This window comes from Podarcis bocagei (assembly GCF_964188305.1).
Source record: "Podarcis bocagei genome assembly, chromosome: 17".
Lineage (NCBI taxonomy): Eukaryota > Metazoa > Chordata > Lepidosauria > Squamata > Lacertidae > Podarcis > Podarcis bocagei.
Window position 1 is genome coordinate 15,720,994 of NC_138143.1, and position 25,075 is coordinate 15,746,068.

The window sequence follows — 25,075 nt, forward strand, 5'->3', positions numbered from 1 at the left end:
AAGCTATGTAAGGGCATTGGCTGGCTTCACAGTTTTCCCCACATGATTTTTGCATAACACAAACACACACATCACAATTTGCGATATATTGCCAGGTCAAAAATTACAAAACTGCTATCACGATATGGACTTCAAACTGGTTTGGGGCAATATATTAACCCTAGTAAGAGGCTGTCCACTGGTAAAGGGGGAAATAATTTCCCAGTACAGTGGTACCTAGGTTTTCGAATGTAATTTGTTCCGGAAGACCATTTGAGTTCTGAAACGTTCAAAAACAGAAAACTCAATAGCTGACAGCTAGGCCTCAGGATCTTGCACTCAATGGAAGCTGTGTGGCATGTTCGACTTCCCAGGCGTGTTTGAAAACCGAAGCATTTACTTCCGGGTTTACGGCATTTGAAAACCGAAATGTTCATCAACGGAGACATTCAAAACCGAGATACCACCGTAGTGTGGGCTACTGTTGTTTACCATGAGGAAGGCAGGAGCGAAGCACAGCAAGGCGCACATCTCGCTTTATTGGCCGAGGGAACCAGCGTACAGCTTCTGGGTCATGTGGCCAGCATGACTAACCCGCTTCTGGCGAACCACAGCAGCGCACGGAAACGCTGTTTACCTTCCCGCCGGAGCGGTACCTATTTATCTACTTGCACTTTGACGTGCTTTTGAACTGCTAGGTTGGCAGGAGCAGGGACTGAGCAACGGGAGCTCACCCCGTCGCGGGGATTCAAACCTCCAACCTTCTGATCGGCAAGTCCTAGGCTCTGTGGTTTAACCCACAGCGCCACCCGTGTCCCATGATGCACATATAGAAAGTTAATAAATAGATAAATACGCATACACACACACACACACACACACACACACACACACACACAAACACACAGTATCTTCAAACACTTGTTCGCTTTTCAGAGTTATCAACTATCATTACCTGAGTGGCAAGGGCGTAGCAACCGGTTGCGACAGTATTAACGTATCATGAGCAGAGAGCTGCAAAATGACAAATGCACAAATATTAGTGAGCTGACAGAAAACTCATGTAAGCGTTCTAATCAACCATGTGCGTCACACGGTATTGTAGGATCAGGAAGACAGAAAATCTCCTCCCTTTCCTCTCTCTGTGTGCCCTCTAAATCGTTTTTGGGGTTCCCCCAACCCTCCAGAGCCGGTTGGGGAGGGTGCAGAGCAAGAATGGCAAGAAGAAAATGGGAAAGTTACGTTGTACAAATGGAAAAGGCTTGTGCTAACGGATTAAGTCTATTATATACTATCCCCTTTTCGCTATATCATTTACACCTCAGGCTGCTTATTGAAATTCACTTTCGTGGATAGCTCAGTTGGTTACAGTGAGGTGCTGATAGTGCCAAGGTCGAATGTTCGATCCAGTGCCAGATTTACATATAAGCTAAATAAGCTGTAACTTAGGGCTCCACTCTTTTGGGGGCCCCAAAAAACTTAAAGGAAAAAAACCTGGATGTACATTTCCAAACTATAAGATAAAAAACAAATAAAATAAAATCTCCATATAGTTAGCGCTTAATAATTTTTTCACTATTGATACAGTGGTACCTCGGCTTAAGTACTTAATTCGTTCCGGAGGTCCGTTCTTAACCTGAAACTGTTCTTAACCTGAAACACCACTTTAGCTAATGGGGCCTCCTGCTGCAGCCATGCTGCCGGAGCAAGATTTCTGTTCTCATCCTGAAGCAAAGTTCTTAAGCTGAAGCACTATTTCTGGGTTAGTGGAGTCTGTAACCTGAAGCGTATGTAACCTGAAGCGTATGTAACCCGAGGTACCACTGTATACTTCTTAATTGTATTTCACTTTTAATATACTTCTTCTTAATTGTATTTCAGTTCAACAATTACTTTGATAAAGTACATATTTTGTTATGTGCAAATGGCTTTAGAGGTCCATATATTACCATATAGCATATTTTCAACACAAAAAACAGCGACAATTTGTTGTTGACAAAGGACAGCTGGACATATAAAGGGCCCCATTACCTTCAGGAGCTGAGGGCCTCATCAAACCTCAATCCGGCCCTGGTTCAATCCCCATACCTGACAGTCCCTTCCAACTCTATGATTCTACATAAAACAAAGCAATTCAACATGGAAGTCCCGCTAGCACTGCAACAGTAAGCAGCATTCCTAGGGCGCTCAAAGTATTTAACTTACTTACCTGCACAAGAATTCTTGGTCTTTGGGGAGAAGGGAAAGGTATGTTGTGCATAAAGTGGGATATGTGCCTGTAAAGACAATTATAGATATTTGTCATCTCAAACCATAAAGTCTGAATTTAAAGCACACTCACTATTTTAAAAAGGATTTTTTAAAATCGAAAGTAAACATGCCAAATGAATTTAGTAGCCACGTTCGTAGCACAAGTGAAATTCCACACTGTTTTTAAATGATGCAAAGAGGAGCACTTATTTCAAACCACTAAAGCTAAATTCACCTTTCCAGTTCAGAGGCTTATTTAAGCTGCTAAGCGTCAGCACTTAAAGAGTTAAGCACTTGCATAAATACTTAGGAAAGATCAAGAAATCCAGAAAGGGTCTTGCTAGATGAAGAGACCTTGCTTTCCTTTGGTTGTGTGCTTAGTGAAAAGAATGAGACCACTAATAATTGTTCAGTATTCAGGTAGGTAGCCGTGTTGGTCTGATCCAGTTGAAATAAAAAGTAAAAAAATTGTCCAGTAGGTCTATAAGGTGCTACTGGACAATTTTTTATTTTTTTTCCAAATTGTTGAGCACGTCACTGGGATATGCAAGTGAAAGTCAAGTGTGGCAAGACTACTTGCTAGGATCTTCCAAGTTCTGAAAGATGACACTCAAAGATGACAACAAGAAAGGAATCAACAAACCATCTCAGAAGACAGTGCAGATAAAAATGACCACATGCAGGGAAATAAGCAGAAAACAGGTACATTCAGGAAAGTATACAGATAGAAAAGGAAAGGTGGATTTGGCAACGCTTTTGCAACTATCTGTATTTTTTAATTTTAAAAAGGCACATCTGAACTCGGTTTAATAGAAATCACTAATGTTTAGATCTCAGTTTTTAAAAATATATTTTGATGCAATAATCCTGGTCATTTTGATGTAATTATGGTACTTAAAAGGTTGCTGCTTCCTTCCTATGCTGTCCTTCAAATTAAAAAAAATCCCAAAATTGACTCCATATACTCACAGCTGCATGACCCAAACAGATTGCTAATCACTGTGTGACTTGATGTTATGTACCGTATTTTTCGCTCTATAGGATGCACTTTTTCCCCTCCAAAAATGAAGGGGAAATGTGTGTACGTCCTATGGAGTGAATGCAGGCTTCCGCTGAAGCCTGGAGAGCGAGAGGGGTCGGTGTGCACCTCCAACTCTGCTGCTTTCACTTTGAGATCTTCAAGCATGTGAGAGTATAAAAGGTAAAGGTAAAGGGACCCCTGACCATTAGGTCCAGTCGTGGCCAACTCTGGGGTTGCGGTGCTCATCTCGCTTTATTGGCCGAGGGAGCCGGCGTACAGCTTCCGGGTCATGTGGCCAGCATGACTAAGCTGCTTCTGGCGAACCAGAGCAGCGCACGGAAACACCATTTACCTTCCCGCCGGAGTGGTACCTATTTATCTACTTGCACTTTGATGTGCTTTCGAACTGCTAGGTTGGCAGGAGCTGGGACAGAGCAATGGGAGCTCACCCCGTCGAGGGGATTCGAACCAAGTCCAAGAGGTTCAGTGGTTTAGACCACAGCGGCCCCCGTGTCCCTATAACCAGCTCCTATTTTGTGCCATCCCTATCTTACAGAAACTTCTACTCACATGCAGCACAAGAGTCAAAATAAAACCCAGATGCCTTTTCAGTGTGCAATGGCTTGGCAGTGGAAAACCACAGCAGTAATTCACAGCATGCGCCACAGCTTAGCAATAAGAATACCAGAATGAGCACCTTCGCGTAACCGTCCCTCATTTTTGCAAAAGCCATGAAAACAAGGAGCAGACTTGGAAAACTTCCTACTTACTTTTCAATGGGAAGAGGATGCGGACCAGACACGGAAAGCTTATAAATGAACATGAGGAATTTTCGGAAGGCTTCAAAGAAAGGCCAGTGTGACAGAAGGCAGATGCACTTGTTGGAATTTATGGATTTTGAGGTAACCACTTTTCTCTCGACCGCTGTCAGGAGTCCCAGCTGCATGTGCTGCTTTTCCGACAGCAGCTCTCGCGAGTAAGGCTCATAAAACTGGATAGCAGCACCGTACACCTATAGGAGGGGAGGGAGAGCCACGTAAATAGTTTGTTTCCGAGCACAATTCAAAGTGTTGGTGCTGACCTTTAAAGCCCTAAACGGCTTCGGTCCAGTATACCTGAAGGAGCGTCTCCACCTCCATCGTTCTACCCGGACACTGAGGTCCAGCACTGAGGGCCTTCTGGCGGTTCCCTCACTGCGAGAAGCCAAGTTACAGGGAACCAGGCAGAGGGCCTTCTCGGTAGTGGCACCTGCCCTGTGGAATGCCTTTCCACCAGATGTCAAAGAGAATAACAACTACCAGACTTTTAGAAGACATCTGAAGGCAGCCCTGTTTAGGGAAGCTTTTAATGTTTGATGTATCACAGTATTTTAATATTCTTTTGGAAGCCGCCCAGAGTGGCTGGGGAAACCCAGCCAGATGGGCGGGGTATAAATAATAAATTATTACTATTATTATATTATTATTACCTCCAGCAACTGGAGGAGAAGGGAGTTATCTTGATTCTCTAAACATGGAAGGAAAGAGATATTCTTCTATCCGCCCACTCCCAAGATTGCTAGAATACACGATTTAGGTAAAGCACGAAGTGTGATACAACAGTGCTATAGTGAAATCAGTAGCTAGTATGGCAAGTTACAAGGAACCAGGCAGAGGGCCTTCTCGGTAGTGGCACCCGCCCTGTGGAACACCCTCCCATCAGATGTCAAAGAGAACAACAACTACCAGACTTTTAGAAGATATCTGAAGGCAGCCCTGTTTAGGGAAGCTTTTAATGTATTACGGTATTTTAATATTTTTTTGGGAAGCCGCCCAGAGTGGCTGGGGAAGCCCAGCCAGATGGGTGGGGTATAAATAATAATAAATAATAATAATAATAATAATAATAATAATAATAATAATAATTATTATTATTATTATTATTATTATTATTATTATTATTATTATTATTATTAGGGCCCATTAACATTGCGAGAAGTGAAGTTACAGGGAACCAGGCAGAGGGTCTCAGTAGTGGCACCTGCCCTGTGGAACACCCTACCTTCAGATGTCAAGGAAATAAACAACTACAGTGGTACCTCGCAAGACGAATGCCTCGCAAGACAAAAAACTCGCTAGACGAAAGGTTTTTCCGTTTTCGATTTGCCTTGCAAGACGAATTTCCCTATGGGCTTGTTTCGCAAGACGAAAACGTCTCGCGACTTTGTTTCCTTTGTCTAAAAACAAAGACATGTTTTGTTTATAAAGTTAATTTATTTTCCCTTCAATTTTTGAACTGCTCTTTACAGTATGTGTGACTTTAAAGAGCAGTTAATAAACTGTTGTTGTACCAAATTTGGCTTTGTTTGGACTTTTTTTGACCATAGGAACGCATTAATTGATTTTCGATGCATTCCTATGGGATTTCGTGATTCGCAAGACGAAAAATTCGCTAGACGACAAAACTTGCGGAACGAATTAATTTCGTCTTGCGGGGCACCACTGTACAGTCATACCTCTTGTTACGTTTGCTTCAGGTTAAATCTTTTCAGGTTGCGTCCTGCGGCGACCCGGAAGTACCAGAAAGGGTTACTTCCGGGTTTCGCCACTCGCGCAGACGCTCAAAATGACATCACGCGCATGCGCAGAAGCGGTGAATCGCAACCCGCACACACACAGACACGGGTTGCATTCTGCTCATGATTTGAACGGGGCTCCAGAACGGATCCCATTCGCAACCAGAGGTACCTTTTAGAAGACATCTGAAGGCAGCCCTGTTTAGTGAAGTTTTTTTTTAATGTTTGATGGTTTACTGTGCTTAATGCTTTTAATTTGTTTGAAGCTGCCCAGAGTGGCTGGAGAAACCCAGTCAGGTGAGCAGCATATTATTAACAACAACAACACCATCATCATCATTTCTGGAGTAAAATATTATCTAACATGTATATTAAACAGGGATGCAATATGACAATTTCACAGGTCAAGGAACTATGCAGGTTTGGCTTTGATATGCAATAAGAAAGGAAAACAGAAGATTCTAACTGTGACATATGAAAACAGAATGCTACGGTTCTCAAGACATACCTTTTCTGCACTTGAGGCAGTCAGAACAAATGTTGAGAATACAGGCAGCGGGTATTTGGTTTGAGGGTCCCAGCATTCAATGGTGGCCCCCATTGGAAGACAGAAGAGAGGTACAGATTCTGATAAGGGGAATGACTCATAGTCATCTTCTGGGTATCTGAATATCAAGCCTTTCCAAAGGGAAAACAATGAGATACAAGCATGTTTCGCGTTATCTTACTCTGTATGGAGATAACAGAATATACGTATAGAGCAATGTTAAATGGCCATGGTCATGTGTTCGAGCCTCATTCTGGGCGAAAGATTCCTGAATTGCAGGGGGTTGGAAGAGATGAGCCTCACTGTCCAACTCCACAATTCTATGATTCTCCCACATTTGAAGGACATTCATCTTAGCCAGGGATGGGGGCACAAAAATGGGACAGGGGTCCTTCTCTTTTTTGCTTCACCAACTCCAGGAAGGCTGAGGGGCAGGAGGGTCAAACCCTTTGGGGGATCTACAGGGTTTGGGATCCAAAAGGTTGCAATTCTCCTGCTCCTCACCTGAAGTGCCCTGTTTTGAAGCCTGGCAACGCCTACTGATGGAAGGAGAACCAACAGCTGGAGCTTACAGCCCACCTAAGCTGAAGCCTCTCCAGAGTCGAACCCACCAGTACCACCAGCGCTCTTTTCTGCCAGCAGAGAAGACACCATAAATCACCTTAACCCATCACCAGTGATCAGCACCAGGGAGTTAAGGGTTGCACTCACAAAGCAAGAAAAAACCTGGATAAGGCTGTATGGTATCAGGACCAAAAACCCGTGACTAATCCACCTAACGTGATTGGAAAGCATGTTGCAAAACAAAATTCAAAACCATTATGTTTTTTTTTAAAACAACCATTTAGGCAGCCATGTATCATGAACTTCTGCTTCTAAGTGAAAACTTGGCTTTAAGCCATAAGGGAGGCTGCTTAAAAGTTCCGAGCAACGATTGGATCACCTTGGATCAAATCTATGCTTCCAAGTGCCATAAGAAAGCTGCAGAGATAGCGCAGGATAGTACGCACCCCGGAAATTATCTCTTTCAGCTTCTGCCTTCTGGAAAAAGGTACAGGGTTATAAAGATTAGGACTAGCCGCCTGAGAAACAGTTTCTATCCAAATGTGATTTTGGTTTTAAATGCAGTGTAAGGTAGTCTCTCGGGACGCGGGTGGTGCTGTGGGTTAAACCACTGAGCCTAAGACTTGCCAATCAGAAGGTTGGCGGTTCGAATCCCCGCAACGGGGTGAGCTCCCATTGCTCAGTCCCTGCTCCTGCCAACCTAGCAGTTCAAAAGCACGTCAAAGTGCAAGTAGATAAATAGGTACCGCTCTGGCAGGAAGGTAAACGGCATTTCGGTGTCTGCTCTGGTTCTCTAGAAGTGGCTTAGTGATGCTGGCCACATGACCCGGAAGCTGTACGCCAGCTCCCTCGGCCAGTAAAGCGAGATGAGCGCCGCAACCCCAGAGTCGGTCACGACTGGACCTAATGGTCAGGGGTCCCTTTACCATTTACTTTAAGGTAGTCTCTATGGGAGTATATTGTATTTAATTATGGGGTATCAGAGTTTTTAGGGGGTTAACCAGGCTGGGATAGCTGGGATAGCAGGTGTGTTGGTTTTTGAATGTCTGTTGTAGATTTTTTCAATTTCGTTGTCCTGTATGGGACAATGACAATAAAAATTATCGTATCGCATCGCTTGTGCCATTCAAAACGGTTATGTTATAAATTCGCCCCAAAGGAAAAAGCTAACACCTCTACGATCAGTGCCTTTTGCTATGGCACGCTGGAACATGACTTAAGGAGTCAGAATGGTTGCACTAGCTGGACCTCTGGAATGGATGAGCAGGGAGGAAGAAGTCCTGTTGCATCTGCTGGCACAGTGCTAAACTGGCCAACGATTCCATGTCGACAGGCCCATTCACCTTAACCCGTGCTTCTCATGTTGTTTATTTTGTAAGGAACTCTTGGGGTAAGAGCAACATCTTGGGGCAATAAACAGAGTTTCCCCAGTTATTCCTGGCTGCTGCTCCTTCACGGAACTGTGAACACACTTCCAAGCTTCTCCATCCATAGTCCTTTTCTGGCTTAACAAGGCCTGGATTTCTAATTCATTTATTTTGCAGATTCTGCAAAATTCGCTTTGGCTGAAATGGAATCCAGTGGGTCGAATAGTGTTCTGGAGAGACCCGGGTTCAAATCTTTACTTGAGGTGATGAAAGGAATAAAAGGGGGCAGGGCGCAATGAGAAACCCACGTACACTGCTCTGAGTTCAGTGGAGGAAGGGTGGCAGAATACAAAGAACAATGTATAATCAAACGTTTTTTATTCAAAGTGGATGGTGTTTAAGGTGCAGTGGTGGAAGCATCAAGAAATCCCAGCCGGCAAATTTAGTAAGTGGCAAAGTAATTTAAAGTAAATTTAAATCAGTGCCAATATTATCTGCAGTATATGGAAATAAATAACTTACCAGCTTTGTATGCAATGGAGTTTGAAGCTGGAACGGACTTCTTGTAACACAGGTATACACTGGAACCCCACTGCAAAGGCACCAAAAATTAGATTATCACCAAAATCAGTGTGTGGGAGAAAGAGAAAGCACCAAACATCACGGGAGAATGCCTTGGCTTTCAAAACCCTCCCAGAGCCAATTGCATACCAAAAAAATTGTTCACGCCTGCACATATCTCAGTGGCCAGACTCTATTGAAGTCAACAGTTGATGCTGCAGTCAGTCTTTAGATGTAAGACCATAGGAAAAAAACCAACCTACCAGGACAGGTAAATTATTATTATTATTATTATTATTATTATTATTATTATTATTATTATTATTATACCCCGCCCTCCCCAGCCAGAGCCGGGCTCAGGGCGGCTAACACCAATAAAAATCACAGTAAAAACATAATAGAGGGAAAAGAGGGGGGGACCCCCCTAATTTAAAATACAGGTTAAAATGCAATTTAAAATGCAGCCTCATTTTAAAAGTAGCTGATAAATTAAGACCATAAGGGGAAGGCAACATAGGGGTCAGACCGAGTCCAAACCAAAGGCCAGGTGGAACAGCTCTGTCTTGCAGGCCCTGCGGAAAGATGTCAAGTCCCGCAGGGCCCTAGTCTCTTGTGACAGAGCGTTCCACCACGTCGGGGCCAGTACTGAAAAGGCCCTGGCCCTAGTTGAAACCAATCTAAATAATGATAATAATAATAATAATAATAATAATAATAATAATAATAATAATAATAATAATAATAATAATAATAATATTTATACCCTGCCCATCTGGCTGGGGCGGCTTCCAACAAAAGATTGACGTTAAAACATCAGTCATTAAAAACGTCCCTAAACAGGGCTGCCTTCACTCTGCTAGCACTTTCTTTCTACACTGAGGACCATCTCTACTTTTTGTTTCTTTTTAGGACTTGCGGTTCAGTGCGGACTATGGCAGGCGGCGGAGACCCCTTGTCCTGAGCCCGACTGCTGTGAGGGGCCAGGAAGGGAGCACGGGCAAAGCACCTTCTCCAAACAGCCTGAAAGAAAACATTCGGGTTCCGGAAGGAGCCGTCGGAGCTCCGAAATCAAGAGCAGACAAACAGCGCACTCAAGACCCACAGCAAACTGCCTCAGGAGCCGCCATTGAAGCAGCGGTTCCTCCAAAAATAAAAGAAATTTGGACCAATTTGAAAAGGTAACTTTTTTTAAGAAGAATAAACTAACTGGATCCACACCAGGGTGGTAAAGGTTTTCTTTTTTAAAAAAATCTTACTAATTTTTCACGAAGAAAAAAACTTTGCAAATGTTAACATAAACCATAAGTTACTTTATCAACTGACTTTCCTGTCCTCCCCTTTCATGGTTTCCATATTCACCTTTAAATGTTGCATATTTCGCCTATGCTATGCAATACATTCAATTTACCCTATTTAGAACGGCCTCCGCTTATGAAAATAGACACGTAAAGTATCTCAGCAAAGTGTTTTATCTCCTCTTGCTTCACTCCTGATCTGTATACAGTGGTACCTCAGGTTACATACGCTTCAGGTTACAGACTCCGTAACCTAGAAATAGTGCTTCAGGTTAAGAACTTTGCTTCAGGATGAGAACAGAAATCCTGCTCCAGCGGCGCAGCAGCAGCAGCAGGCCCCATTAGCTAAAGTGGTGCTTCAGGTTAAGAACAGTTTCAGGTTAAGTACGGACCTCCGGAACGAATTAAGTACTTAACCCGAGGTACCACTGTATTTGTGGTAAAAAAGGAAGGAAAGACTAGTTCTTCTCTGTCTTGTATGGTACAGTTTCAGGGACTCAGGCAAATGCTAAAATTCAACCCCACACCAATATGTTCTAAACTGGATTCTACTGACCCTGTGCCTACACTTCAGTAGCGTTATCTGAAAAACTACTTTGAAAAGGCGTTTTACTTTCATGTATATCACCACAAACACAGCAATATATTTATTTTTAAGGCACTGGGGACTTTTGCAATTGGCTTATAACTCACAAAGGAAGAACGCCAACAGTAAAATCAACTTCTTTCACTTCCACTTTAATAGCTCGGCTGTTATTCATGACAAAAGTAAAAGCTACTTTTTATCATTATAACACCAGCAGTCTTCCAAAGTTCAACTGTTCCCTCCTACCCTGTTATTAAGAGAGAGAGAGAGAGAGAGAGAGAGAGAGAGAGAGAGAGAGAGAGAGAGTAGTTGGCTATCTCATAGATATGGATTCTGGCAGCAGAAGTGGAAGAAGGAAGAAATACAGAGCTGTGGAAAATGAAGTGACGCAAACTGTACTCAGAGTTAAGTACACTAGGTAAGAGTGCAATAAATACTTCTTCTTCTTCTTCTTCTTATTATTATTATTATTATTATTATTATTGAAAACAAATTTTTAGCAGAAGCAACAAGCCCCAAAAGCATTTCTGCCCCATCACCCCATTACAAAGCCAAAGTTTCAGACAACAACATATGAATCTCACCATGCCACAATTCAAATTCTTATCGACTTTGCAGAATGTATGAGGCGGGGTTTCTCCTTTGCTGGTTACAATGACGCAGATGTCGGTAACAGCCAAGGAGTTTTGGGGTCGCACGGGGGGAGCCCTCCGAAAGGTGATGAAGATTCGCTGGGAAGTTGCCGAACTGTTGTTGACATTCGCGCAACGGCCGTAGGGAGTAGCCTGGATCACTTCACAGCCCGGGATCAAGCGTTCCTTCCCTTCGTATAAAACTCTGCAAGAAGGAAGGAATAACGGACAGAGGAACATTTCACACACATAGTACCAAATTATTTGCCAGTGCACTTTTATAGAATTATATACCCTTATCAACAGGACCCCTTTCAAGTACAAATACAGTGGTACCTTGGGTTACATACGCTTCAGGTTACATACACTTCAGGTTACATACTCTGCTAACCCAGAAATAGTGCTTCGGGTTAAGAACTTTGCTTCAGGATGAGAACAGAAATCGTGCTCCGGCAGTGTGGCAGCAGCAGGAGGCCCCATTAGCTAAAGTGGTGCTTCAGGTTAAGAACAGTTTCAGGTTAAGAACGGACCTCCGGAACATATTAAGTACTTAACCTGAGGTACCACTGTAATGATTCTCAAGGAATACCGAGAGAATTCCCATTGACTGCTGCCTCTCCATGAAGACGGTTTTGCAAAGAGCATGGTGGAAAGTAGAGAGATGGGCGATATCTGCCTTTCAACATAGTGATAGATCACTGGCTAAACATCGTAATTTTGCCTACACCTGTTTTTGTGATTCGCTGCCCCTGCGTAAGGCAGGGGAGAGCTAAGCCGGCAGAGTTAATGGGGGCTGCAGGAATCGAGAGATGGCTTCACAGTTTCCCCCACATTTTTTGTGTGTACGTGCGCTTGCGCGCTATGCAAAAATCACATCATGATTTGCTAAATATTGCCAGGCAAAAAAAATGAAACTGATATCACAATATGGATTTCACACCAGGATTTGGATGATACTATATTTTTCGCTCTATTAGATGCACCGGGTGATTGGACGCACCTAGTTTTTAGGGGAGGAAAACAAGAAATAAGAAAGGAACGCAAAGTATCCTGAGCTAACAGGGAACGCTCCTCCATCTTCGCTCAGGAGGCTTTGCGGGGCTACCCTGAAGCCAGGAGAGCAAGCGGAATCGGTGCGCACCGTTCCCCCTTGCCCGCCTGGCTTCAGTGAAAGCAAGCCTACTGGCTTTCCTCCCGCAAGAGCCACACACTCTTTAAAGAGCGCGGCTCTTGAGGGCTTTTCTGGGAGGTGGGGGAAGGGCAGCTCTTCTCCCTCCTCAGGAAAAGCCTCCAAGAGCCGCACACACGCTCCACACGGCTCTTTAAAGGGAGCGCTGACAGAACCTCCTGCCTGCATTCACTGCATAAGATGCACACACATATCCCCTTACTTTTTAGGAGGGGAAAGGTGCGTCTTATAGAGCGAAAAATACGGTATATCACCCAGCCCTAGCACACATCATGACCTAACACACAGCATCACCAAAGGGCAGCTTCTGATTGGCCTCCTGCAGCCAATCAGAAGCCGCAGAAGTCCCATCGGACGTTCGGGTTCCAAGGAAAGTTCACAAACCGGAACTCTCACTTCTGGGTCTGCACCGCCCGGGAGCCAAAACGCCCGAATACCAAGGTGTCCGGGATCCAAGGTATAACTGTACTTGCATTCTTTCAAGCACCTACAGTTTTGGATAGGACAGGCTGTCAGGAGTTCCAATCCTGAAGGTCTTTTTTTTTTTTTTTTTAAGGCAAAACCACAATTTTATCTCCCACACTGATGCAGCTCAATGACTAACAGGTCCTTTTCTGAGCGTACGTTTCTGAGCACAATTCAAAGTGTTGGTATTGACATTTAAAGCCCTAAATGGCCTCGGCCCAGTATACCTGAAGGAGCATCTCCACCCCCATCGTTCAGCCCGGACGCTGAGGGCGTTCTGGCGGTTCCCTCATTGCGAGAAGCAAAGCTACAGGGAACCAGGCAGAGGGCCTTCTCGGTAGGTAGTGGCGCCCGCCCTGTGGAACGCCCTCCCATCAGATGTCAAAGAGATAAACAACTACCTGACATTCAGAAGACATCTTAAGGCAGCCCTGTTCAGGGAAGTTTTTAATGTGTGACATCTTTGTGTATTTGTTGTCTTTGTTGGAAGCCGCCCAGAGTGGCTGGGGAAACCCAACCAGATGGGCGGGGTACAAATAATAAATTTATTATTATTATTATATCTGTTTTCACCGCAACACTGCTCACCCAATGTCCGTAAGAGGCGGCTTGTCCCTGCTTCTCTTGTAACACAGAAAGAGCTCCGGACTTTTGAGACTCCCATAGTTCAGGTTGGCCTGAAGTGCTGTGGGGGTTGCTTCGACACAGGTGTATCCCTCGGGAACGGTTTCTCCTGCTGACTTGATGATGATAGCAAGATCTGTAATGGGAGCTTTGGGGCCAACCGACTTTGTTTCAGAGCGATTTACTTCTTGGTCCAGAAGCGTTGACGTATCTGTGAGTCCGGCCACTACGAAATAGTCCACCACTCTTGGGCCTTTATCCTCTATCATAATTGTGCTGGGGGGATTCCTGCAAAAGATGGATGGAAATCAGGTTAAGAACCATCTTTTTAAAAACAAAACGTAATAATTATTCCAGGCACACATGATTTTGAATGAAGATGGTAGGTCTCTTCTAATTGCATAGGTAAGAGTATAACAGGAGAGTCATTTATTACATGAATCAACCCTTAAGGCATGTTCACCATCCCAAAAGAACCTAGAGCATGGGTAGGCAAACTAAGGCCCGGGGGCCGGATCCGGCCCAATCGCCTTCTAAATCCAGCCCGCAGACAGTCCACGTATCAGCGAGTTTTTACATGAGTAGAATGTGTCCTTTTATTTAAAATGCATCTCTGGGTTATTTGTGGTGCATAGGAATTCGTTCTCCCCCCCTTCAAAATATAGTCTGGCCCCCCACAAGTTCTGAGGGAGAGTGGACTGGCCCCCTGCTGAAAAAGTTTGCTGACCCCTGCCCTAGAGGATGTTGATGGTGAGATTTCTGTGAGCAAGGGTGCCGGAATTCTGTCTCTTCTAATTTTATTCCTCCACCCCCCCCCCAAAAAAAATAATAATAATCCATATTCTAAAAGCATGCATTCTCATCTCTTTTGCTCAGCAAAAAAAAAAAAGGTGGGGGGAGGAGGAAGAGAAGAATCAACCTGAACTTATACATCAAGCTGAGTTACATGAATTCAGATCATTGGTCCATCTATCTCAGAATCGAAATCACAGGCAAATATTTGCTTGGGGGTTGAACAACAGAGGAAAGGGTTAAGAAACCTTTTGTGCTCTGACAGCTGAGGTTTCTTAACCCTTTCCACTGTTGTCAAAAAAGGTTATTTCTGTATGCCATAACTGCAGCCTGTGTATTGTTAGCCCCAAAATGGAAAATGAGCGAGGTCCGAACTAAAGAGGAATGGCAACTTAAACTGATGGAATATGCGTAGCTTGTGGATCTAATTTATAGAATAAGAGAATAAGCAGAACATTCTTTTAAAGGAGACTGGGAAATGTTTATTGAATATATGGGGAGAAATTGTGTACACTTGAAAACGTTGGCAGCATTAATATAAATCCAACGGTGTAAATAAGTTTTGATGGAAGTAATAATGGAATAGTGAATGGTTTAGTTTATATAAAATATGCAGGGATTTATGCTACACAAAATGAACCATGGAAAGAGAAGAAGGGAAGTCATTAATAATTTAAGGTTGTTTAAATGAATATTCTAAATTGTAAAAAGAAAAATAGTGTGTGTGTGTGTGTGTGTGTGTGTAGAAAGAAACCTTTTGTGCCCCTTCTAACCCTTCAAATTGCAGCAGCGCTTGTTTTAAAACCACATTAAAAATATTCGCAATAATTTATGTAATTTGTTCTTCTGGCCTGAAACCAGAAGTCTCTTAACCGATTTGCGGTTAACCGCTTTGCCCTGTTCCAACCACCCCCAAAACTGCTATGCTGCATAGAGGCTACTGTCAACTTTTAAACATGAATGAATCTGGAATTATTCTATTCCTTGTAGATTTATCCATGGTGTTTCAGAAAGGAGTCATCTGAAACTCTCAGAAATAAGTCTTCCCTAAAATCTACCATTCCCTCTGCTTCTCTTCTTCGTGATCTCCACCTCTAATCTCAAAACCCCCTGTAATACCGCAAGTTATCAGATTGATGCTAGAGACTTCTGTAGCTCTTATGTACCTTCTGATTATGTACCAATGATTTAGAAGAGCAAGCATCAAATAAAGGAACTGTTAATGCAAGCAGCCTCTGTTCTAGGAAAGCCCTAGAAAGTAATGTAAAGGTAAAGGACCCCTGGTAGGTTAAGTCCAGTCAAAGGTGGCTATGGGGTTACGATACGATACAATATCTTTATTGTCATTGTCCCTTACGGAACAATGAAATTGAAAACTACATAAAACTACATAAAAACTACATAAAACTACTACAAAACTACATAAAGTTGTGGCACTCATCTTGCTTACAGGCCAAGGGATCCTGTGTTTGTTCGCAGACAGCTTTCCGGGTCATGTGGCCAGCAGGACTAGACCACTTCTGGCGCAACGGGACACTGTGATGGAAACCAGAGCGCATGGAAACACTGTTTACCTTCCCGCAGCATCGGTACCTATTTATGTACTTGTGCTGGTGTGCTTTTGAACTGCTAGGTTGGCAGGAGCTGGGACAGAGCAATGGGAGCTCACTTCGTCGCACAGGTTTGAACCGCTGACCTTCCTATCAGCAACCCCAAGAGGCTCAGGGGTTTAGACCACAGTGCCACCCGTGTCCCTATTCCTGATTTATAGACTGGGTTGTCACTGGCTTATTGCTCTTTTTCAAAACACTACAACCAGGGGACACCAAAGACCCAACATGTTATAAAACTGAAGATTCCCTCCCACATTCAAACATACAATTGACTGCCAAGTTTTGTGACATCAAAAGCAGCAACTCTTCTCTCAATTTATTCATCAAAAACTCCAGTAGGTTCAATTTATTCACCCAAAACTCCAATAGGTTCAAAGAGCTGGTAGAATTAACCAATCAAGTATTGTGCCAACATCTAGTAAAGGTAAAGGGACCCCTGACCATTAGGTCCAGTCATGACCGACTGGGGTTGCGGCGCTCATCTCGCTTTATTGGCCAAGGGAGACGGCGTACAGCTTCCGGGTCATGTGACCAGCATGACTAAGCCGCTTCTGGCAAACCAGAGCAGCGCACGGAAACGCCGTTTACCTTCCCGCCGGAACGGTACCTATTTATCTACTTGCACTTTAACGTGCTTTCGAACTGCTAGGTTGGCAGGAGCTGGGACCGAACAACGTGAGCTCACCCCATCGCGGGGATTCGAACCACCGGCCTTCTGATTGGCAAGCCCTAGGCTCTGTGGTTTAACCCACAGTGCCACCCACATCCCATACATCTAGCAAGAGATAATTAAAACATTTCTCCGCCTTATTTTTAGCACCCCTTTCTTCTGAAGATGTGAAAGAGTGCCCATTCAGGTCTTTCTACTTCTGCTCAGGCGGCCTCAACAGACATACCAAGGGTTATTTGGGCGGCAGCAGGGGGCAAGTCCGTTCCTGCTTAACAGGAAAGTTGTCCCTTAGCACTTAATGCTCCTGAATTCTTGATAGAAAAGACATCATTCTTCTTTCACACAAAGCCACAGCCCAGGCCCTCTTATGGGATGCTCCCCAGTTGACTCCTCTATGTGTAACTGAAACATATGTGTGTGTATGTGTGTGTAAGGTATTTTATTTACACACAAACAAACCTCTCAGTGAACAGGGCACACAGATAAGGAAGATTCATGCAACTGCGGCTGCAATATTTACAGATATATCATAACTAAATGGGCAAGTACCATAGAGACACAGAGGCCTACAAATGGGAATAAACATTCATCAGATTATAACAAACAAGCCACTCCAGCTTCCAATTGTGTAGAATTGTCCTGTTGTCGTTTAGTCGTGTCCAACTCTTCATGACCCCGTGGACCAGAGCACACCAGTCACTCCTGTCTTCCACTGCCTCCCACAGTTTTGTCAAACTCATGTTCGTAGCTTCGAGAACACTGTCCCACCATCTCGCCCTCTGACGTCCCCTTCTCCTTGTCCCCTCCATCTTTCCCAACATCAGGGTCTTTTCCGGGGAGTCTTCTCTTCTCATGAGGTGGCCAAAATATTGGAGCCTCAGCTTCAGGATCTGTCCTTCCAGTGAGCACTCAGGGCTGATTTCCTTCATAATGGATGGAATTGATCTTCTTGCAGTCCATGGGACTCTCAAAAGTCTCGTCCAGCACCATAATCCAAAAGCATCAATAACTACTAACATGTTTAATATCACATATATATATATATATATATATCACTCAAGTAATCACTCAAGATATCCCTCAAGTAATTAATGAACAAAAGAAGAAAAGGCACATTAACCTAGGAACTTCCTCTCTGCCCAGAACGTTGGAGGCTATACACCACACCCCTCAACAGTATTTATAGGAACTCAAACACTGAGATCCTGCTCTGTTCTAGTAACAAGAAGCCGAAAGCACCAGCCTGAAGATGACGAGTGAGACCTCGTCGAAACGTCGCCTAGACACCCCAACTCTTACACGGGAAGACACCCGAAGACACCAAAACCTACATTCCTGTACCCGTGAAAATCTACGAAAGCAAATATCTCACCTCTACGGGGAGGAAACCTTCCAGCTGACAAGAACCTACGAGAAACTAGAAATCCGAAGAGCCACCATCTTATGTGATCTCTTGTTCCTACGCAACTGCCGAGACAACAACTTAATTCCCACATGCTTCCAACTTAAATTCCACTCTAAAACCCCAGCTACCGATAGGATCCTGAAACGAACTGAACTATCCCTAATCAGAAACGAACTACATAAGAAAAGATACCTACTAAACCAAACCAACAAAGATCTGCTCACTCTTCACCTCAAACTCTGTAACAAAATCCACCCTGCACTCTGGGACAAATGCAAACAACTAGCCGTTTGGAGAGCTGAAACAGAGTCCTCACATAAGACAGACATACACACCAACAAACTCCACAAACTAGAGAAACGCCAGAAGCCCAGCCACCCTCCACAACAACCCATGAAACAAACAGTACATAACATATCAGACAGGATCCTCACCTCAACTGAAACCAAAGTACTCTCCAAAGGTTTCAACTTTGCAGTCGCCCCGAGACGCATCCCCACGGAAAACATCATATGCGGAGTCGAAGCTAGCCTAACCAAAATCAACCCAGATGAAGCCAATAAAATCAGACTTGAAGTCACCAACATCCTCTGCTCCAGCAAACCACCCAGAAGCAATTTACACAAAGAAGAACAGAAAGCACTCACCAACCTGAGGAAAGACAACAACATAATCATTCTCCCAGCAGACAAAGGTAATGCCACTGTTGTGATGAACACATCGGACTACCAAGCAAAACTATCAAATCTACTCCAAGACCCTACCTACCAACCTATAAAAACAGATCCCACCACCTATCTGGAAAAAACCACCAAATCCAAAATAAAAGCCTCTCCTATCAGTGAAGAAATCCAGCTAAGAATCATCCCCAGAGAAAAATCATCCAGATGCCCCAAACTCTACGGTCTCCCCAAGATACACAAAGAAGGAACACCACTCAGACCAATAGTCAGCTCCATAGGCTCACCTCTACAAAATCTCGCTAAATTTCTCGCTAAGCAACTTCAGCCCTATGCAGAATCTATCGCTTCACACGTTACAAACTCCTTCCAGTTCATAGAAACAATAAAGAAGCAAAACCTACATCCCGATGACCTACTTGTGAGCTTCGATGTTGTATCTCTCTTCACACAAGTGCCCATTAATGAAGCCTTGACAGCCATTCAAAACAAATACAATCCCCCCGAATACATCCTGGACCTGACCAACCACTGCCTAACCAACACGTACTTCATCCACAATGGACAAAGATACAAACAGATAGAAGGAGCACCTATGGGATCACCCCTCTCACCGGTCATCGCAAATCTGTACATGGAACACTTTGAAACCAATGCTTTAGACAAGTCAGAACACAAACCCAAACTTTGGCTCAGATATGTTGACGACACCTTTGTAATTTGGCCACACGGGAAGGAAAAACTAGATAGCTTCCTCACACATCTCAACAGCCTACACCCCAAAATACAATTCACTATGGAAATAGAAGCCAACAACCAACTTCCCTTCCTTGACGTCCTAATCTACAAAAAACCTGATGGCTCCCTAGGACACACTATCTACCGGAAAAAAACACACACCAACCGCTACTTACATGCACAATCACACCACCACCCTGCACAAATAAACTCCGTAGCCAAGACTCTCATCTCCAGAACCAAACGCCTGGCTGACAAAGACCACTTGACAACTGAGTTACAGAATCTCTCAAATGTGTTAATCGCCAACGGATACCAGCAAAACAGGGTTACGAAGCTAATCCAAAAAGAAACACCCCCCAAAAACCAAGACACAGAAGAAAACAATGGCATGGCCCTCCTTCCTTATATCAAGGGCACTACAGATAAAATTAGCAAAATCCTCCATAAACACAATATCAAAACAGCCTTTTGCACCAACCAAAAAATAGCCAATATCCTCAGAAACCCAAAAGATAAAATCCAGTTAGAAAACCAAGGGGTCTATGAAATACCCTGCAAAGTCTGCCCAGCCACGTACATTGGACAAACAAACAGACGAATAAATGCACGTATCGCAGAACACAAGAATGCCGTCAAAAAAGAAGAAAAAACTTCCTCTCTTTACCAACACATGAAAGAAACAGGACACGAAATTAATTTTGCAGATTCCAAATTGCTCTTTAACATGGAACATCACCACAAGAGAATAATCATGGAAGCCATCGAGATAGAGAAACACCCTCACAACATGAACAAGCGTGACGACACGTCCCGCCTGCCAGACATCTGGAAATTAGCCCTCCCCACAAAAACCGACACCAGAACCAGAGGCACACAGAACGCCATCTCCAATCAACCACACCAGACCCAAACCCAGACCCTCTCCACAGATAAATTACAGACACCATCCAGTAGCCAAACCATAGTGGCACCTCCGGATGCTGCACCCCCCTGCAATCCCTACACAGATCTGGCTGGCACAGGGCACAAAACCACAGCTCGCCCCTATACACGAAGCCAAGCCAGAGCACAACTAAGTGCAGTACAGCCATCTTCTCAGAAAAACTCTTTACAAGGTCAAGAGGTCAAGACACGAAAGCTTTAGCAACTAATCCACACCTAATGACCCTCCTAAGTGGTACTCAGAATATCACTCAAGTAATCACTCAAGATATCCCTCAAGTAATTAATGAACAAAAGAAGAAAAGGCACATTAACCTAGGAACTTCCTCTCTGCCCAGAACGTTGGAGGCTATACACCACACCCCTCAACAGTATTTATAGGAACTCAAACACTGAGATCCTGCTCTGTTCTAGTAACAAGAAGCCGAAAGCACCAGCCTGAAGATGACGAGTGAGACCTCGTCGAAACGTCGCCTAGACACCCCAACTCTTACACGGGAAGACACCCGAAGACACCAAAACCTGCATATATATATATATATATATATATATATATATATATATGCACAAATGCTTGGACAGAGCAATGGGAGCTAACCCCGTCACACGGATTCGAACCACCAACCTTCCAATCAGCAAGCCCAAGTGGTTCAGTGGTTTAGACCACAGCACCACCCAAACCTAGCAGTTTGAAAGCACGCCACTGCAAGTAGATAAATAGGTACCTATACGGCAGGAAGGTAAATGGCGTTTCCGTGTGGCCTGGCTTCCGTCACGGTATCCCGTTGCACCAGAAGCAGTTTAGTCCTGCTGGCCACATGACCTGGAAAGCTGACTGTGGATAAACGCTGGCTCCCTCGGTCTGTAAGCAAGATGAGCACTGCAGCCCCACAGTTGAATTTGACTGCACTTAACCATCCAGGGGTCCCTTAACTTTCTTTTGATATATATTCAAATTTTAACCAAAGCAGCGGTATTTCTCTGCTCCAACATTGAGCTTATAGTTTCACCCCAATCCTGCCAGTCCTTTCCAATGCCCAACTGATGAGAGAAGTTATGACGAGGTAGCAAATGCACATTCTAAGAACCGGGATGGCTCCAAACACGGCCAACATGTCCATTCACAGCAAATACATATGCAGATTCCATTAACGTTATATTTCTCTGCAACAGAATAGCATGCAAAACCAAGTCTGCTTTCTCATATACAAATAATTTTCAAAATGCTTGTTCCAGAGTATTTCTACACCTCGTAGACATCTTCTCTTCTATCACTTCCTATTAAGACAACACTTGCTCCAACTTTTGTAACCTGGAAATAGGTTAACACTTGATTTACATTAATTTAGAAAGGTAATAGCTTCTTATTAAATTACACTTAATTACCTCTTCCTAGTGAAAGCAAAACAAACTCAACAAGCTGCTTCCAAGTGGCCCTACCAACGTGAGCGCTGTGTGTGTGTGTGTGTGTGTGTGTGTGTGTGTGTGTCAAAAAGAGAGAGAAAGAGAAAGAGAAAATATTTGGAAATATCCATTACTGCACATTCCTTAAATCCTATAAGAGACACATTTGTAACAATTGGCATTATGTTCTTAATTATGCCACAGAACCTGGCTTCCAAATATTTCAAGTTATCATAATTCAGTATGCAACAAAACTGCTAGCATTAAGCAACTGGTTGGACTTATCTAGATCAGCAGACTCCAGTCAATATGGAAATTCTTCAAGAAATGATACAATCCTTCTTCTCTACACTCATGGCAGAAGGGTCTAATTCTTCCCCTCCCCACTTCCCCCTCTTGCTCCATACATGAGAGCAGAGTTGACATTTATTAAGGACTGGAAATTTCTTATGGGCTTTTTGCGTGAGAGAGAAAATGAACTTGTAATATCTGGATTTGAAGATTGACATAATACTGGTTTATAGAAGACAGAATGGTTGGATCTTAAGGAATGAATATCATATGTAGCTACAGGACAGAGAACACTGTCTTTTCTTAATTTCCCCCCCTTTCTTTTCCTCTTCTCTCGGTTTCTCTTTCTTTAGGTTTCCCCTTTCCTTGTCTTCCTCCTGATCTTGTTCTCTTTTAGACTAAGTAGCTGTTTTGTCTCAGTATATTACAAAAGGATACTTTGTAATGGGTATTTTTTTGGGGGGGGATACAGCCGTACCTCGGAAGTTGAACAGAATCCATTCCGGAAGTTTGTTCGACTTCCAAAACGTTCAGCTTCCAAAGCGCGGCTTCTGATTGGCTGCAGGAAGCTCCTGCAGCCAATCGGAAGCCGCGGAAGCCCCGTCGGACGTTCAGCTTCTGAAAGAACGTTCAAAAACCAGAACCATCACTTCTAGTTTTCGATCGTTTGGGAGCCAAAACGTTCGACTCCTGAGGCGTTCGGGAGCTAAGGTATGACTATACCTGCGTAGCCTCACAGCAGAGCACAAGCAAATTTAGTCTGAGGAAGTTACAATAACAACGAAGATAACAGTAATAGTTATTAACATAAGTGGACTAATTCACCAAAATGTTTATTTTAGAGGACGTTATCAGGAAAACACATACATAACAAACAAAATCTTCCTTCAATATAGAGGAGCCGTGGGAAAGGCCACAGTAACACAAGAAATGGTTTATTTTAAAAATTAATTCCAACTTACACCAGCAGTATCCTATTTCACTACTTGCTAAATGTTTGTAACACTGACTTTCACAGCTAACAATGACTTTCACAGCTGTCAAATGGAACGTATCTGATTCCACGGTGTCAAGCGGAAATTGAAGGCGATATTATCCCTAGGAAATGGGAAAAGTGACTACACCGAGTATTCGTTGGAACAGCTGGTAAACATCCTAACAAGAACGACAATACTCATTAGCATTTACTTTTTAATTGCAAACTTGACAGAGGTGAATTATCACTTCTTAAATTTAAGGTGTGATGATTCACCTCAATCAGGTTTTTTTGTTTTTAATTCATCTTCCCCATAGACTGTGCTGTACGCAAACTCCACTGATTCGTCAGACAGGTTTCAGCAGAAAACCTTGGCACTAAGACTTTATAAGTCAGCATTTTTTAAAAAAAATAAGTTCCTTTCCGGCTTTTTCACTAAATGATTTAACCTCTATTGCAACCAAAATGTTCCAATAGCGAAGGGCAACAAAGGGGAGACACCTGAGACAGATCTACGAATTATCCTTCCCTGCAGTTCCAATATTTACAAATACAACACTTCCTGGGTGGAAAAATGGCAGTCTCACATGCATCCTTAGGAAATTAACAAAAATTGAAAAAAGGGAAACCTAAAGCGTTGTTAGTGAGGTTTTATGCCCTCATACACAGCTTTGGTAAAAACAACCACAAATTATAGGGCCCTCCAGGAAAGGGATCTTGGATCTTAATTACTGAAGAAAAATGGCTAAATATGTCTATAATTGACGGCTTCTGCCAATTAGTGAGATGCAGTGTTAACTGTTCGTTCCCCCCTCCCAATGGCATTTAACTAGATGTTTGTAGTAACCAGCAATGTCTTTTGCTGAGGTCATATGAGATACCCCCCTCCTCCCCCCAGGCATCTCCCACACCCTACAAAATTGGCCCTGAAACTGGGAGAACCCCCTGAGCAGTGTGTGCAGGGGGGAGGAGGGGTCATTCCATCCAGCAATCTGAAATCCTTGCCCTGACACAACACTTGGAAGCGCACAACGTTGACTTCCTCCCCAAATCACTTGCATCCATTAAAGCAGCTTTTTTCTCCAAGGAAGACATGGTTCACCCCCTTCCTCAGTTAATCCCTACAGCAACCCTGTGAGGGAGGCGAAGAGGCTGTGATTGGCTCCAAGGTCACCCACTGGGCTGAGGTCCAGCACCAAAGGCCTTCTGGCAGTTCCCTCATTGTGAGAAGCAAAGCTACAGGGAACCAGGCAGAGGGCCTTCTCGGTGGTGGCACCCGCCTCCCATCAGATGTTAAGGAGCTTCACAATATTCCAAAATACCTGAAGGAGTGTCTCCACCCCCATCGTTCAGCCCAGACACTGAGGTCCAGCTCCGAGGGCCTTCTGGCGGTTCCCTCGCTGTGAGAAGCAAAGCTACAGGGAACCAGACAGAGGGCCTTCTCGGTAGTGGCACCCTCCCATCAGATGTCAAAGAGATAAACAACTACCTGACATTCAGAAGTCATTTGAAGGCAGCCCTGTTCAGGGAAGTTTTTAATGTGTGACATCTTAGTGTATTTTTGGTCTTTGTGGAAGCCGCCCAGAGTGGCTGGGGAAACCCAGCCAGATGGGCAGGGTATAAATAAATTATTATTATTATTATTATTATTATTATTATTATTATTATTATTCACAGTGGGGATTAGAATCCTGATCTCCCAGGTGCTAGCCTGACACTCTAACCATTATACTACCCTGCCTTCCTAGAGCACTTCTGCTATGGGGCAACTATATCAAATTCCCCAGGTGCCAGGCACATTTTACTACTGGCACAGGTCCAACGGAGACTACGTGAAGATTATGGCATTTATGTTTACTCTTTAAATTCTTTATTCCTTTATTCCTAAACTAAAATTCTTTAGTTTGTCTGTTTTATTGGATCATAG

The 25,075-nt window shown here is 43.7% G+C and overlaps 1 protein-coding gene and 1 long non-coding RNA gene across 2 annotated transcripts in view; one reads left to right on the top strand and one right to left on the bottom strand.

Annotated features, from left to right (window-relative positions):
- DENND4C (DENN domain containing 4C) overlaps positions 1-25,075 on the bottom strand; it is an 86,313-nt gene that overhangs the window by 45,968 nt on the left and 15,270 nt on the right. Inside the window, exons 2-8 of the mRNA XM_081176050.1 lie at positions 13,599-13,922; positions 11,309-11,561; positions 8,805-8,874; positions 6,313-6,482; positions 4,021-4,262; positions 2,189-2,255; positions 935-993 (exon numbers count right to left, since the gene is read on the bottom strand). Of these exons, the coding sequence (XP_081032176.1) occupies positions 935-993; positions 2,189-2,255; positions 4,021-4,262; positions 6,313-6,482; positions 8,805-8,874; positions 11,309-11,561; positions 13,599-13,903 (1,166 nt within the window). The 5' untranslated portion in view covers positions 13,904-13,922. The remainder of the gene's footprint in view (positions 1-934; positions 994-2,188; positions 2,256-4,020; positions 4,263-6,312; positions 6,483-8,804; positions 8,875-11,308; positions 11,562-13,598; positions 13,923-25,075) is intronic.
- Positions 6,503-8,128, top strand: LOC308577058. Its single transcript, XR_014003397.1, has 2 exons — positions 6,503-7,485; positions 7,855-8,128. It is a non-coding gene; the product is annotated as an uncharacterized lncRNA (long non-coding RNA).